The sequence below is a fragment of the Myripristis murdjan genome, chromosome 12 (assembly GCF_902150065.1).
Source record: "Myripristis murdjan chromosome 12, fMyrMur1.1, whole genome shotgun sequence".
NCBI classification, from domain to species: domain Eukaryota; kingdom Metazoa; phylum Chordata; class Actinopteri; order Holocentriformes; family Holocentridae; genus Myripristis; species Myripristis murdjan.
In genome coordinates, this window is record NC_043991.1 from 5,018,192 (window position 1) to 5,034,209 (window position 16,018).

At 41.5% G+C, this 16,018-nt stretch overlaps 1 protein-coding gene across 3 annotated transcripts in view; it reads right to left on the bottom strand.

Annotated features, from left to right (window-relative positions):
• The window catches only part of camkk2 (calcium/calmodulin-dependent protein kinase kinase 2), a 32,722-nt gene that overhangs the window by 6,842 nt on the left and 9,862 nt on the right, over nucleotides 1-16,018 (bottom strand). For all 3 annotated transcript variants that reach the window (XM_030065932.1, XM_030065933.1, XM_030065931.1), the window contains exons 2-14: nucleotides 15,004-15,303; nucleotides 14,497-14,838; nucleotides 10,536-10,583; nucleotides 9,371-9,424; nucleotides 7,962-8,013; nucleotides 7,686-7,819; nucleotides 4,861-4,897; nucleotides 4,663-4,684; nucleotides 4,417-4,505; nucleotides 1,892-2,091; nucleotides 667-720; nucleotides 472-545; nucleotides 219-306 (exon numbers count right to left, since the gene is read on the bottom strand). In XM_030065932.1, the coding sequence (XP_029921792.1) occupies nucleotides 219-306; nucleotides 472-545; nucleotides 667-720; nucleotides 1,892-2,091; nucleotides 4,417-4,505; nucleotides 4,663-4,684; nucleotides 4,861-4,897; nucleotides 7,686-7,819; nucleotides 7,962-8,013; nucleotides 9,371-9,424; nucleotides 10,536-10,583; nucleotides 14,497-14,838; nucleotides 15,004-15,237 (1,428 nt within the window). In that variant the 5' untranslated portion in view covers nucleotides 15,238-15,303. The remainder of the gene's footprint in view (nucleotides 1-218; nucleotides 307-471; nucleotides 546-666; nucleotides 721-1,891; nucleotides 2,092-4,416; nucleotides 4,506-4,662; nucleotides 4,685-4,860; nucleotides 4,898-7,685; nucleotides 7,820-7,961; nucleotides 8,014-9,370; nucleotides 9,425-10,535; nucleotides 10,584-14,496; nucleotides 14,839-15,003; nucleotides 15,304-16,018) is intronic.

Genomic DNA, 16,018 nt, shown 5'->3' on the forward strand with positions numbered 1-16,018 from the left:
CAGAAATGTTTTGTAAAATTCTCTGCGTGTTAAACGCAATGCCAAATGTGCTCAAGTTTAGTTTTATTTTATCTTCACAAATAAAAACATGACAACTTCACTTAAAATAAAATGTGCAGGAGGGGAAGGACTGAGCACCTCACCCGGCGTTGACCATATTCCACAACTTCAGCAACATCAATAAAAAGCTATGTCCTCAATTAACAGGATATGTTTACCTTAATTTGTGGGACTGATATTCTGCTCTCTGGGTTCTTGTCCAGCATCTTTAACAACAAATCTTTGAGATCCTCAGATATGTCGGCACTGTTGAGACAGGAGAAATCTTTAAAGTTAGATTAGGTAGTTTGAAAACCCTCAAAATGTAAAAAATGGCAATAAATTGCACATTATACGTATACAAAAGATTAATTTCATTGCACGGTATAAAAACAGCAGGAGACACAGGATGGCTGGAGGAGTTGCACTGACCGTTCAGGCAGCTCCACCGGCTGCGTCTTGATTTTCTGGTGGAGACTGAGGATGCGCTCGTCCATAAACGGACACTGTGAATGAAAGACGGGGTTTGGTATCAGCGGGAGATCGATACAGATTATCCTTAACGAGAAAAGCTGTAAAATTACTGTATTTACTGTTTGCATTTCTCATGAAAGATAACAGACTCACCGCTCCAAAGACGAAGCAGTAGAGTGTCACTCCCATGGCCCAGACATCCAGAGCCTGCACGATAAATGAAGCAGGAGGGTAAACATATTGCCCTTTCACACAACACGGGATTGTTTGTGTCAGGCGCGTTCACACCTGCAGGAAATACTTCGTATGGTTTCAGGAGAGCGGGGACGTCTGTGCAGAGCGAGCAGGCAGTATGAGGATGTCTACAGGCTTCCTAGTGTTAAATTTAATGCTTTTTAAGACCTTTTAACACAAATATTAACCAAATTTAAGAGTGATTTTTGGACAGTTCATCTTATTCGATTAAGCATTGTGGGTATTACAATAAACACTACACATTTGGTCCAGTGCAGAGGTCTGCTTTTAGGAATATGGTTGATTTTTAAATAGATGTATCACTGAAAGTGCCTTTAATAAGATTTTACATTAGGTTAGATGGCAAGGTGCCACTGTAAATAAATAAATACATAAATCAAACCATAACCTCTTTCCCCCCAGACCTTGGGACCGATTGAGTGCACAGATTTTCTTGGATTTCTCTTCACACATGAGCTCAGCTGCACATTTTGCAGACTTGGTACCAGGGTGCTGGGAGGATAAAGTGCAAAGTGCAAGAACAACTGACATTTGTGTTCGCACATACAGTTCAATGTCAATATAAACTGCACAATCCCGTGCATGTGTGAAAGGAGCTAGAGAGAAATGTCACAATGTTTATTGAACATGAAAAGTTCAGTAAATCTTGTGTTACCAAGATAAAATATATACACTGGCTACATCCGTGTCACACTGGGGTATGACTGCCCAGCACGGCCTGGTAATCTGACCCAGGCTCTGTCTGATCACATCGTTATTAGCAGGTCCAGCTACCAAACTGTCTCACTACCCCTCTTCAACACAGAAGATGCACATTCTGTGGAGAATTTACTCTTTTAAAATCCTCATTTAGAGACTGGTTACGCTCCACCAGAGGCCAAGTATCCAAATGGCAAGCTAGGAAAATCACTCACAAATTTTTAACTACAAAATTAAAGGCTAACTTATAACCGCATGTATATTTCTATATTATTAGATTATTAGATATTATGATATCAGAAGTATGGGTAAAAAAAGGAATCATTTTCAAAACCACACTATTGGAAGCTGCTGTTTCAGAGGAGGGCCTTGCATTTCTGAAAGCCGCCTGCAGAGGGAGCTGTTTGGCCGTCTGTTCTTTCACCTTGCCAGAGAAGTTCTTCCTGGTCTCGGAGAGCGTCTCAGGGGCAAGGAAGGCGGGCGTTCCCACCGTGCTGGTCAGGAGGGCGTCAGCCCCCTCAAACTGGTTGCTGACACCAAAGTCGGCGATCTTGATGTGTCCGTCTTCGCCCACCAGCAGGTTGGAGGGCTTGATGTCTCTGTGGATGATCTTCTGGTAATGCACTGTTTGAAAATGGAAAGACATGCAAAATGTTTTGTTTGTGCCAGAAACAGGGGTGCAGCAGTAGTAGGAGTCCATTTCTGTCCCCAAAGGTACAATCCACCACAAATGTACCCCCTATAGCTAATTATTGGAGTTCAAGGTAATTATGTGAAGCTTTTTCAGAGCCAAAAAGGTACACGTATGTTCCCAAGCAGTGAAAGGTGCATATATGTACCGTTTCCTCTAAATGTCACGCATGTCAAACATTTGTTAGGTCAAATACAATGAAACGAGACGGCTCTCGATGAGGTACAAACCACAAGGGGACAAATAATTTCCCAATGTCAAGGGTACAAAAGCTGCACCTTAGAGGCCCTACTGACATACAACTGGACCCCTAAAGGCACAATTATATGCTTCATTTTCTGAGAGTGTAGTCATATATCATGATATTGATATATTATCAATATATTGTCCGGCCCTCCTGAACATCATTATTGTTGTTTTTGCACAAATGAGGAGGCTTCTCAGGCAGTGCACTTAAACACGGCAGCTGGATAGACGTGCTCGCCTGCCTGACAGCCACATTAGCGTGATCATTCTCTCAGAAAGGATTGCAACCTGCTGTTCTCCGATGCTGAAACGCACTAAGAGCCTCTGAAATTAAGTGAAATGAGCCTTCGTGGGTGGCGTGCAGCCAGAGCAGAACAGACGCAGGGATTGTGTAAATGGCAGGCAAGAAATAGACTAAGGCAAAGACGACGGGGGGAAGATACACAGATACACACACACGGCACTAGTACACACACAGCGCTCTGTATCAACACCACAGCTCTATATTTGTAGTTTTCATGTGTCTGTGTACACAATGAAGATTCATATTCCTACATGGTATATGAAAGATTATGCAACAATGCGTAAAGTATGAAGACCAATCACACCAATGTTCCCACCCCTCATCTATCAGAAAGATTCATTTTGACAATGCACTCAAGTCTGTATCTGTACAATTAGTGATTATCAGGTAATATTTCCCCCTTCAAAACTGTATCGCCTATGAAATTAAATAATTCACAGACTCTACTCAACTCTATTCAGATTGGGCCAGCCTTTCTTTGGCTATTAGATGTTCTACAGAATGTCAGTTCATACATATGGTGTGTTAGTTAAAGATCAACATCAGTGCAGCAGAATATCAATAAGCCATAAATTACTTTTCAACAACATTTCTGACATATCTTTCGTCAATTTGACATCCTGTTGTATGCGTTTGCTGAATTTTAACATGGAGGCCCAGTTGACATTATCGCTGGATGCCCACTAGATTATTATGAAACCCACCAGAGTTCTGGGCAAGATACGCCCACATGCTTACGGTTGAGCTCTTTTCATCAGATCCATACCCGTAAATGTATGAGGACACAAGCAGCTGTTTTTTTAATCAGTTTGACGCCTGCTCCACCAGGCTTTACATCTGTCAACGAAACAAACAGGAAATCTAAAGTGCCGTTTTGTTGTGTTCAGCCACGGCAGCTGTCATTACGCACGGCTGTGCTGCTCATTATACCGTCCGTATAATTAATTCATCGCATGAACCTGTGAAGTGATATCTCACAAATGTATCAACGGTGGTTTATAGCGTTCATATCTAAACTGACATTACAAGATGTGTCACAGCTAATTAAACAAAAAGAATATTAACAGACAGATAAAATGTTGTAAATGTAAATTAGAAGACGGATAAGAAGTAATCACAAAAAGTAATTAATCAATGTTGCCCTAAGAAATGCGTCTTTGAGATTTTACAAATCTGTGTAAATACAAAAAACAAAAAGAAAACAAAACTAAAAAGGAACAATCACACACCAGTCAGTCAGTGCAGCCAAAAATCAGTGTTTTACTAAGAGATTTCGTCTCTCACCTGACATTTCGTCTCCACCTCATCATCACCCTCAGATCGCTCTAGATAAACATCAAGTGCAATATATGCACGTTCTGTTGTTATAAATACCAGTTTATGTGCAGGAAATGGCAGGTATGCACGGTTTTTGTGCGTACACATCAATCATATGTGTGGCCCACACATGATGTAGAAATGTAATTTATGGCTTTATAACGACATCCTACTAAACTCGTGTTGATATTTAACTTATATATCGATTGATTTTCTGTTGAATATCTACAGGGGACTAGTCAAAGAAGGTGCTACCTGACATTGTGGTACTGTAGATGTACATGCAGCAGTAAAATAGTGCTATAATTTTTATCACCATCATCCCTGCATTCTGGTTTAACACGCAGTCAGAAGCCGAGTGTGAAGATAAAAGGATGTTGGACAGACTCACAGAACTCAATTCCCCTGAGCAGGTCCTGGAAGTAAAATCGAGCCTGGTCCTCACTGAACGGTTTATCTGTTGGCACCTCCATCACAGCCCTGAGTACACACACACACACACGCATGCACGCACGCACGCACACACACACACACACACACACACACACACACACACACACACAATTAGCAATCATTACTAATGAAACAGAGCTCGTTCCAGTGTCACAGTGATAATGGTAAAAGAGGCTTAACTCACCCCTGCTTGACCAGCTCAAACACTGTGAGAGAGACACGAGTAAGGTTCGTTCTGTTACCAAAATGCAGAGCAGGTCAACACATGATCTATTAAAATGAGTTTGAAATGACCTCTGTTCATGCATGGCTTCATATGAATCAGTATACATATGTGTATCTGTGTGTGTGTGTGTGTGTGTGTGTGTGTGTCACATCTTACCCATGTACAGGTGGTCCTCACTGGGGTCGTCCAAAACCTGGAGCCGAGTCACAGAGAAAGGGAAGTGAGTGGAAAACACACCAACATACTGATATAAAGTTTGATGTAAGAATCACTTGACCAAAACCAGGTGTAAAATGAGTTAATCCACAATCAAAAACTAATCCTGATTTAGTAAATCCAAGTTAAGAGGTTTAAATTGAAATTAAACAATTAGAGTTAAATGCTTTCACAAGCATTTAATCATAAGATATCTGACATCAATCCAACATCACTGACTCTTAAATATATTATTCTAATAATTATAAACCTAATTTTCTTGTAAATTTTTAAAAAATATGTTTTTGGTCATTTTCTTGCAATTTTACTTTAATTTTTGCTTCTTTTTTACTTTTTCTAATTTTCTAGTAGTATTTTACTTAATTTTCTGATGGCTTTTTATTATTATTATCATTAGTAGTAGTAGTAGTAGTAGTATCATCATCATTATTGTTTTCTTTTTTTGACTAATTATCTGGTCATTTTTTGGCAACTAAATCTTCTGTTTCTGTTGTAACTTAATTTTCAGATTTTTTTCTAATTTTTGGGCCATTTTTTCTAATTTCCCCTTTTCACTTGTTTTTGAAAGAAATCAAGTGATTTTGCTCAGGTTTCAAAGGGTTCAAAGTTAAACCTCCTTAGGTTTTAGTTTAAAGTTAATACCACATCACAGTTTATTTAAATTGTTAGGTTTTGGTGCAACAACATTAAATTCAAGCTAAGTCATAATATCATGATATGGCATACATGTTGTCTTCTCCTGATTTTAGAGGCTGTACAACATTAACAGGATGCAGTTTTCTGAATTAGACTGTTGTAGGTGTTCTGCCTCAATCAAAATTACTAAGTACCGTTTGTCAAAAATCTGTTGTGTGTTAAACGTCTTATGAAAACACCAACAGTCTTCTATACAATCAAGTCTGTTGTGATGAATGACTTTTGCCCATATCACTGACATATTTGGAATAATCCTGAATGAAAAAACTGTTTGGATCTCTTCATCAGTCTTTCTGCCACACTCCACTGAGGCTGCTTTCCAATTTGTTGCCGTCAGTGAGTTGGAAACGTCCCTCCGTCGCTGTCGGGACAGAAGTGGAGCAATCAATACGCTTGGCCCAAACTGTGTGAACATTTTGGCTCTGTTCAACAATGGAATATCTTAGCTTGAGCAGGCCTGACTGTGAAAACAACAAAACAAAACACAACAACATTCTGTCCTGCCAAGTTATAACGTTTGGCCTTTTCATTATCCAACTCTGTTAATGAAAAGAGGCCAAAAATCTGGTTCTGAAAGTGAATTAAAACATGAAATTTTGGTGGTTTAACATTTTATCATCACAGACAATAACAAAACAATAAATATACACAATTCTGTGTAGCCCCTCATCGTTCTGCCACTTTCTTTAGACCCATTTTAGTGTGTGTGTGTGTGTGTGTGTGTTAACTTCAACAGTAGAAGCCAAATAGAAGTGGTGAACATCATCTGAAACCTGGAAACCAGTTGAATGCTTTGAGATGCAGCTCAGCGCTGTGTGTCAAGATATAGTTATAAGATATAGGTTATAGTGATAAATTTTTAATAAGCATTGTGTTTTGGTTAGGTGTCTATTTATTTATTTATTTACATTTTATAAGGGTTAGGACTAGGGATGGCGAAAATGGAAAATTTTCTTGGTCGACCACCGGGGCCTCATTAATCGGTTTATTTCGGTTAACCGAGAATATTATTTTACTGTCTGTAAACCATAAAAGAATAACCGCAACAAAATAGAAGCTAGCAGCGCTAGCACCGGCGCCATTGTCTTGCCCCGGACGCATACCACTACGTCCGCGACAAACATAAGCTTGGCTCGTTTCTCCCGTAGATATCTATAATATCTATAATATAAGTATAATATACTATAATATAATTATTATCGATATCTATGGTTTCTCCGGTCTGTCTCTACCGAGCTGAGCTCTGTGCGTAATGACGTCATCGAAACCCGGCAGAGCGTCCCGTCGCCATGGTTACCGTATTAAACCGTATGTAAGCGCATTAGCAACTTCTCCGCCTTCAGGAACAGTTGGAATTTTTCGATCGATAAAATCTTACGGTAGTTACGGTATTTACAATCTGACATGCGCATTTGTGTCGGCGACGACATGTTCGGACTAGAGTGCCTGTAGAGAGAGTGGCGACAACTCCGTCACTCCAACGGTTCCGTTTTTTCACAGCAATGGCGGCGTAAGGAGACCCTCTCTCTACAGGCACTCTAGTTCGGGCTTAAAGGGTTTTTAACCGACAAGATTATTCGGTTAAAGTTCAAACGGTCAACAACCGGTCAAACGGCCACCGGTTAGCATCCCTAGTTAGGACATTATGATTGGAGCACATAATGGCAACTCCCATGCTCAATTATGTGTCAAAAGTTACCATTTGCTACACAGATGCAAAATGCAAAACAATTTTTGACCACTGGAGAATTTATAAAAATGGTCGAAAATGGTCAAAAATCCCCCGAAAATATCACATTAGAACACCAAGACTTTGAGGAACACCACAGAAAAATTCATGCTGTGATTTGGTGTTGAAAATGTTTGGCATCTGGAGATTTCTGTAAGAAGTGCATTTTTCAATGATTGCATAGCGAGCACCTCGGTTCTGGAGATTGCTCAGAAACTCGCCCTTAATTGTCGACACAACTGGAAAACCAGAAATCCTCTGAATGACGTCAGGTTTCAACAAATGGCTGCTATGGGGGCTAACATCATCACACAGGAATCATACTCACAAATATACTCACCTCCACTAGTTTCACTACGTTAGGATGGTCCAGCTTTTTCAGGATGGCAATCTCTTGATAGACTCGCTCCAGGGGCCCTTTGGGTTGAGGAGGACCCTCGGGTGCTGCTTTGGCGCCACGTGGAGGAGGTCTCCCTGGTGGAGGAGAGAAGAAAACAGGACGGGAGTCAGAGACAGGCGGGGAAAGGATGAGAGGAGGGAGAGATTTAGTGTTGACATGAGGTGTCAGTGCACACTGTGGAAACGTTAGAGATTGTGCTCTCTGCTGTCAACTTACGTGGGAAACCTGCCTGCCTCATCAGCTTCTTCTTGGACAACACCTTCATGGCCTACGGAAGAGGAAGAGCGAGAGGGAGCCGGAGAGACAGGTGGGTGGGAGATGAAGCAAAGAAACAGAGAGGTAAGAGGCAGTGAGATACAGTCAAGTGAACTGCTGCAAAACCGCATTTCACCACAGATGACAACAGAATAAGAGCTGCACAAATAATATAGCTATTTTAACAAATCCAGGTGCTGAGCTGCCATTTGTCAAGCCTGGATCCAGCCCCTGTGAATTTCCACGCCCACATTTTTAATTACGTGGTGATTCCTGAGGTCTGGAACTGCTCTCATTCCCAGGGGGAAGATTTGACCATATGTCTAAGATACCCGACCGGTTGGTTCTTTGGTGGCGCCCTCACAGTGCACAGTGAGAAGTAAACAAGTCAACAACAAATCCCTCTGTGCTCAAGGAAATGTTTCAGCACTGATAAATTAAAAGATGAACAATTAGCCGGTCTTAAAAGATGCTGTTGTCGTGGCGATGCCTGATGATGCAGTTACTGGGCACTGCAATATGACAAAAACACAAAACACATTCTCTTAAAAATGCACTGGGAATATACTGCAATAGAAATGGTAGATGTTTAATTAATTGGATTAATTACCCAGAGAATGGCGGTGGACTTTCCTAGGAACAAACTAATTGAAACTAATTGGCCTTTCCCTAATCTAAGCCATAACCAACGGGGTACGAATCGTTGGATCATCATATTGAAATGCCGACCCTGAGTCGATCTAGAAACTGAGTCGGGTACAGCCCTACATTTCAGACTGTACAACAGAGACACCTGGGGAAGTAAGAAAAACATGAAAGTGGCTAGAAATTAAGTGATGCATGCTCTGTATGCCGATCAAAACCTCTTCTTTGTTTCTTTTTTGTTTTTTCAAATTGCCTCAGAATCAAATGTGAGCATCTCTTTCATGAGACAATTTTAGCAAACACACTTTTTTTAATTGTCTAAACGTTTCAGTTATTACAACATAATGATAATAGTCACTGGCAGATAATGTGACATTTGGGCCTTGTGTTTTTTTTTTTTATTGTTGTTTTTTTTTTTTGGAAGGATTATTAAAATAATCCTGATGTCACTGTCAGCACCATGCTGGTGTAGTAATCATGAGCAGCAAATAAGTCAAATAATTGCTGTGCTATTACATCAGCCAATTAACTGGATGCATTTGCTGGATGGAGATTTCAAATGAAATCTCACCTCACAGTTAACGTTACGGGTTTTCATCAAGTTACTGTTCGTGGGATGAGTGACAAAACATCTGGAATGAGAGATAAATGAGAGGGAGGATTACTCAGTGTGTGTGTGTGTGTGTGTGTGTGTGTGTGTGTGTGTCTATGTATGTAGGACTTACATAGTATGTGTTGTCATCTTCATTGTAAGCCAGCTTGACAACACCATAGGAGCCCTTGTCAGAGAATAAGTAAAACAGAAGTATGAGAAAATAAGTGTGAGATTCAGCAGCTGTCAATCCTTAACATAAAAAATAAAACACCACACTGTGTAAAGGAACTGAAGAAATACACACGAGAGCAAACACAAACACACAAACACACACACACAAGCTTCACTCTAAAGCTGAGGGAAGTGAGTGGGCTGACACTCAAAAGAGGACCAGCTGCTTCAAAGCAAGAACAGAGAAATTCAAATCATCTCTCCCTCCCTCTCTCTCTCTCTCTCTCTCTCTCTCTCACTCACTCTCTCTCTCTCCCTCTTTCATTTCTGATTTCAGGCTAATTATGGAAACTGAATCTGGTTTGTGCTACCAAGCCTGCCCTACCCACACACAGGAAATTCAGAATAAAAACTAGACCCAATTAGTAGGAAAGCTTTCCCTCTCTGCTTGTATGCACAAATTCATGCACGCAGACATGGGCACATATGGAGAGATGGAGGGAGAGAGAGAGAGAGAGAGAGAGAGAGAGAGAGAGAGAGAGAGAGAGAGAGAGAGAGAGAGAGAGAGAGGGGGGCAGGATCGGTCCCCGCTGGGAGAGCAGATTGGGGAAGCAGCACAGAGATGAGCTGATAACAGAAGCTTCTCCAACAGTCCTGAAAAGCTCCCCCCGCTGTCTCCACTAAACACAAACACACACACACACACACACACACACACACACACACACATAAACACAAGGACTTACATGTAAATGCAAACATTTTTCTTAAAACCCACTTGCATTATCACATATACATTCAAATATGCACACCTACACACTTGCAAACACACACACACACACAGACACACACACACACATACTCGGATCCACTCAGCTTCATACAACCCTTTAGAGAGCGCCTATTTATACCAGCCTCTCATCCATCCTACAACTCTCCCATGGCCTGGTGGTTTACAGAGAGTTTGGGAAACGAGGACAGCCGGGAGAGAAGATGTCAGAGGCTGTTACTGCACTGTCCTTGATGATGTGCGCTACTTAACAGACACGCAGCGAGCGGAGGAGAGACGAGAGAGCAGAGAGAAAACAGAGGAACTGTGAAAGGCAGTAATCAGGGAGTCATACCTTTCCAATCTCATCCTTCAGCTTGTACTGGTTGAGCTGCACACAGTCCTTGGAGGGAAAAGGAGGGGAGTGAAAATAGAAGGAGAACATTTTATTTTTCGATTTCAGATGATGCGGTGATACTGTCTGCCTTTTTCTGTCTTTCTTTGCATTTAGATACTCTACATGCATGACCTGTGTTTCTTGCAAGGTCTTATTTACCTAAGTATGACACGAAATCCCATCAATTACATTTTCTCAACAACGACAAAAATCTGCTATGTTCAGTCTTCTGGGATTCATTGTTCCAAGAAATGCTGGATGTCTCCCGACATGCAAAAAGATCTGCTCAGCTTATCAACCCCCCCTGTTGTAAGGTAACACCTCGATGTTACCAAATCTGGGTTTGCGGTGAATCAGAGTCCACAGCAGACATTAAATACACCCAAAACAAAGAATCTGGCAGTTTACATTTTGAAGGTAGTCCTATCAGCTGATCTCACTCTCTTGGTAAAAACAGGCCCCCCACCTTGTTATGATGTGGTAAAGAACGATCGATACCACTCAATTCTCAAAAGAGCAGACTTTAGAAATGCACTTTACCCCATCATAACCCAAAATGGGAGAGACGTTTGCTCCATTTCTTAATGCTTTTGTGTACATCTGACATCAAAACATTGGATTGAAGACAGCCGTTTAAAAGTGTTTGCATGAACCTGAGGGGTTTTATCCCTTCTCAATATCGTTCTTAACATCAGTAAATAAAGTGCTGTGCCTCATGAAACTGTCTATGGCTGGGTAATATGGACAAAATCAAATATCACTTTTTTTTTTTTTTTTTTGCCGAATACCTCAATGTCAATACTGGAACGATATTGTAGGGATGAGTACTGGTGTTTTCATAAGACATTTACAAGATTTTTTGACAAACACTCATTAGTAATTGGGATATTATTAATAAGCAGCCAGAGACAACTATTGGACCATAGCTACAGCTCAAACAGTCTAACAATTCAGAAAACTGCATCCCTTTACTGTAATACAGCCTTTAAAACCAGGAAAAGGCAAAAATTATCCCACATCATGATATTATGATATCTAAAATCCCAGATGATAATTAGTCTTGAATCGCAATATTGATTAATTATCAATATATTGGCCAGCCTTTAAGGTTAGAAAGCATCTCTGGGAGTCTGCCACTGATTAGGAGTCAGAAAATATCGAATATCAGCAACAAATTTCCATCCCGGATGATAAAGTTGTATTGAAGTTGTATGGAATAACCTACTAAAAAGGAAAGTGACAGCCTGCTGAAAGAAAATGTCACCTCAATCAGTTTCAAAAGTGACATTTGGAGCACCAGTATGTGTCCCATGGCCACGCTGAGCCCAACAGCACATCCGACAGCTAGAGGATTCAAGCTTGGCAAGGTGACTCTTCACGCAGGAGCTCTGGGCATCACGGTGGATTCAAAATTTAGGAGGCGTATGGGACACCGTCACTGAGGTGACAAGGGTTTCTAACTTTAACTCTAAATTCATGTGAGAGGAAAGAGAACTGTACAAGAAAGTTTACAGACTATGAGCTCCATTTTTCTTAACTACTAATAAATGAAAGGCCACAGAGGTTAACAGTGCCAGTGTGCCCATTACATTACACTTTGCTTACTGTCAATCACCTGACGTCCACAAAAACATGTTGCCTTTCAAACTTCATACACCGCACACTAAAATAACTTTACTGTAACTTCACTGGGAACGAACAACATGTTTCACTCAACAAAATTAAGTTGTCACAGGTGTGATAAATACATATCGGTCAAATGACCAGCCATCACTGTTTCATTTTTTTCAAAGCATTTCAACATTTCTTATCAAAATGTGTTTCTAACTAAGTCAAGCTATGGAAAATGTATATATAATATAATTAATATAATTATTATTATATAATTCTTATAATTCCTATATTAATCATGTTTTTTGAAAAATGTAATGTTGTGGAATTATGTCATGGGTTTTGCAATATGATTCACCTTTTAATGAAAATGTTAAAATTCTTTTGTGATAAATATGCATTTATATGTATTTATTAAGTGTTTATCAGATCTGTGACCACTTAATTTTGTTCAGTGAACCCGAGGAAGCAACGGGGGAAACGTGTTATTCGCACATAAAAATACGTCAATGGAAACACGGCTACAGACGGCACCATACAGCACCATATGTCACTGGTATTCTCCTTAAAGGCAGAGGGTGTGTTGGCTCTCTGGAATCCACGTTGCTGCATAGATAAACATTGACCAGTTTTGTTTATCTTAAAGCACAAGCGCCCTGCAGACTGTGGAGTTTCTACCTACAGGACATCTACATGTGTCTGCGTCTACGTACAACTACACGGGAGCAACAGCAGCTCTACTGTCTACATCTGCAGAGACTGTAAGACCTTACCTTCACAGAGATCCACAGAGATCAGTGTGTGCCAGTGTGCTGCTGCTGCTGTTTTAAGACTGGAGACAAACGCACATGTAGCTCTGCTTACGGTCAGACAACTGTGATACTGTGATATTTATTAGTCGCTTGGGATGACTACATCCATAAGAACTGGTGTCTCTGTGTATTTATTTGTGCATGTGTTTATTTACGTGTAATGCTTTTGCCTTATTAGATGTTTATCAAATAGTTGGGATATTTATTTCTCCACTGTTTGGTGCATTTCACTGAGGGAAGCAGACAGACGGTGTAAAAAAAAAAAAAAAAGCTTCTGGTGTGCTTGAGGGCTGAGAGCCAGAGTATAGGCACTGTAGTGAACATAAGGCAGTATGTTCAAATTTAAAGAAGAATCAGCTGACTCAAGCTGGTCACACTGCACAGAGGGCAGTGCTGAATAAACTGGAACAGTTTTTGTCAAATATCTGAAATGTGGTAAAGCCCTTGGGAGCATTGCAGCAGGTGTATTGGTATTGAGGACCGGACAAAAAACGTCTTTAAAGACTGCGTAGCTGCAGCCAGCAGCCAGTCTGCAGGGTGATGTAAGAGGAAGGAGTAGGAAGGTGTGGATGTGATGCACACACTCCTTATTAAATAATTTAGTTAAGAAAATGAAGGAGGATATCCACAGTGGCTGTCATTTTACATTAGCACATTTTCTGTGACTTTCCTTATGCATCATTAACTAAAACAAATTTCTTTGGTTCTAGAGAAGCTGAGATTAAACTGTTGGTTCATTAAGGCAAACAGTAGTTTTATGATTTTTTTATGTGAGCAGTGTTGATTTTCTCCCATAATGAACAATCCCTGCAAAATAATCAGTTGTTTGATTTGTTCTTGGTAACAAATACAATCCCATAAAAGTTTTAGAAGATAAAGCTATGACATTCAGTTCCAGAAACCTGTGGGTTTTCTAGCTCTGGTGCCTGGTATCCTTGTTTTCCTGGTATTCTTGTATTCCTAGTATACTCATATTAATAGTATCCTTGTATTCCTAGCATCCTCATATCCCTAGTGCACTCGTATTAATAGTATCCTCGTGTTCCTGATATTGGTTTTGTTTACATTCAATATTTCCCATGAAAACACCTGGAAGCCTATTTCCATGGCAGTAGCTGTAGCGGTAGTGAAGGTGTTGAAACCCAGCTGTATTCTCTCGGTAATGTGGCCAACTTATTTGTGCAGTTTCCTGACCCGCATCATCCCAGTGATATCTGAATAAAGGTGACTGGAACAGAAGCTAACACCACTAGAAGCAGGAGTACATAATTAACAGAGGGAAACTGGGCGGACTTAAACAAAAGCCAATCAAATCAGCTTCTCTCATTCCCCTTCACAACTGATGCATTCACATTGTTGTATGTAATATGTTGCCAGATAAAATGTGATACAGACAAAGCAAGGACCCAGTTTTCCTTGTGTGCACTAAAAATAGTAAAAACATATTCCAGACCGCTAAAAGTTGGAATTTTATCAGCCACAAGGCTTGACCCTACCTGGAGGTCAGTGATGGAAACACGGTGGGACTCCACGGTGGGCCTGCGGGGCAGGCGGGGAGACGAGTGGGGTGAGGTGATGGGGGAGTATGGCAGTGAGGGGTAAATGTAGCGCCCGTTGAGTCCCGGGGAGCTGCAGGGCGATGTGGAGGTTTGCGAGCGCTCCTGCAGCGACAGTTTCCTGTCTGACAGGCTCAGGCGTCCCCGCTGCTCCTGGCCGTCAGGTAGCAGGGCCTCCGGTCGGCCAACAGTGTGGGACAGCAGGTCACAGGACGGAGTCCGGAACGGCGGCGCCGCAGAGGAGGCAGGTTCAGGCGTCTCAGAGCTGTCCATGTCCTCCACCTGAGATGTAATACAACGTTTCTGATCATCTATTTCATCATCATATCATGATGAAATAGAAGAAATAAAATCACTCCATGAAACACAGCCAATGTGTGATCATTTAGTAAAGACTAAAAATGTTGAATTAAGTTAAAAAAGTCAGCCCGGGTTGTCTTGTCTTACCTCCTCCTCCTCTCCGTCCGCTCCGTGTGGCCGGCTGGGTTCGTACTCCGTGACCACGATGAGGGACTCCATGGGGTCCGGCGAGGGCGACTCGGAGTGTGTGTTCAAGGGCGGCGCGGGGCAGCTGCACAGCAGGTCAGGCAGGGGCTGCGAGGGCTGCGTCGGGGGGGCATGACTGCCGCAGGAGGCCGGCGGCTCAGCAGACGGCCAGGGGGTTACATGGCAAGGATACATGGCGCCTCTTCACAAAGACTGACAACCAGAGCTCCATCAGAGAGGGAACCTCAGGGGGGACAGTCACTGAAACAAAGGAAATCACAGGATAAAAATGCATGTAGCACAGGGCAGCGGTTTGTAAAACTTTTCGTGATCCAGACCGCCCAAGCTGACTTTCAATAAGCCCCGGACCCCCATTTGAATCAGAATCAGAAATACGTATATTGATCCCCGAGGGGTCACCAGGTCAGCTGCAGTTGTTCAAGTTCTACAGAGAAAAATGTCCATAAGCATAAGTGAAATTATAAGAAAAAGTAAAAGAAAATAAGAAATATAAAAACACTGGCATTGGAAATTTGTAAATAAAAGTGCATTATGTAAAAAATATGTGCATTAATGCTAAAATAATAGAAATTGAGAATATGTAATTTGTATACCTATATACACCATATATAAACCAGGATACTGGAGTGAACTATTAATTATTAAAGCTGCAAGCAGCGTTGGACGGGCCCTCGCCCCCCGTGCACGTCGGGGACGGTGCGCGCGTCAAAGCGCAGACAATTTGTCCGTTTATGCCAGTTTTGAGGGTATTTTTCGGTGCTTTTATTTTGAAAGAGTTTTGGGCTTTTATTTTGAAAGGCCGCGGAAGTCCTAGTGTGTGACCGACAAGACTACTGGCAGCTGCTGCATGATCACACCAAAATGCAGGCACACACACTCACTCACTCACTCACTCACACAAACACACACACACACACACACACATACGCACGTGCACACACACACACGCACACAC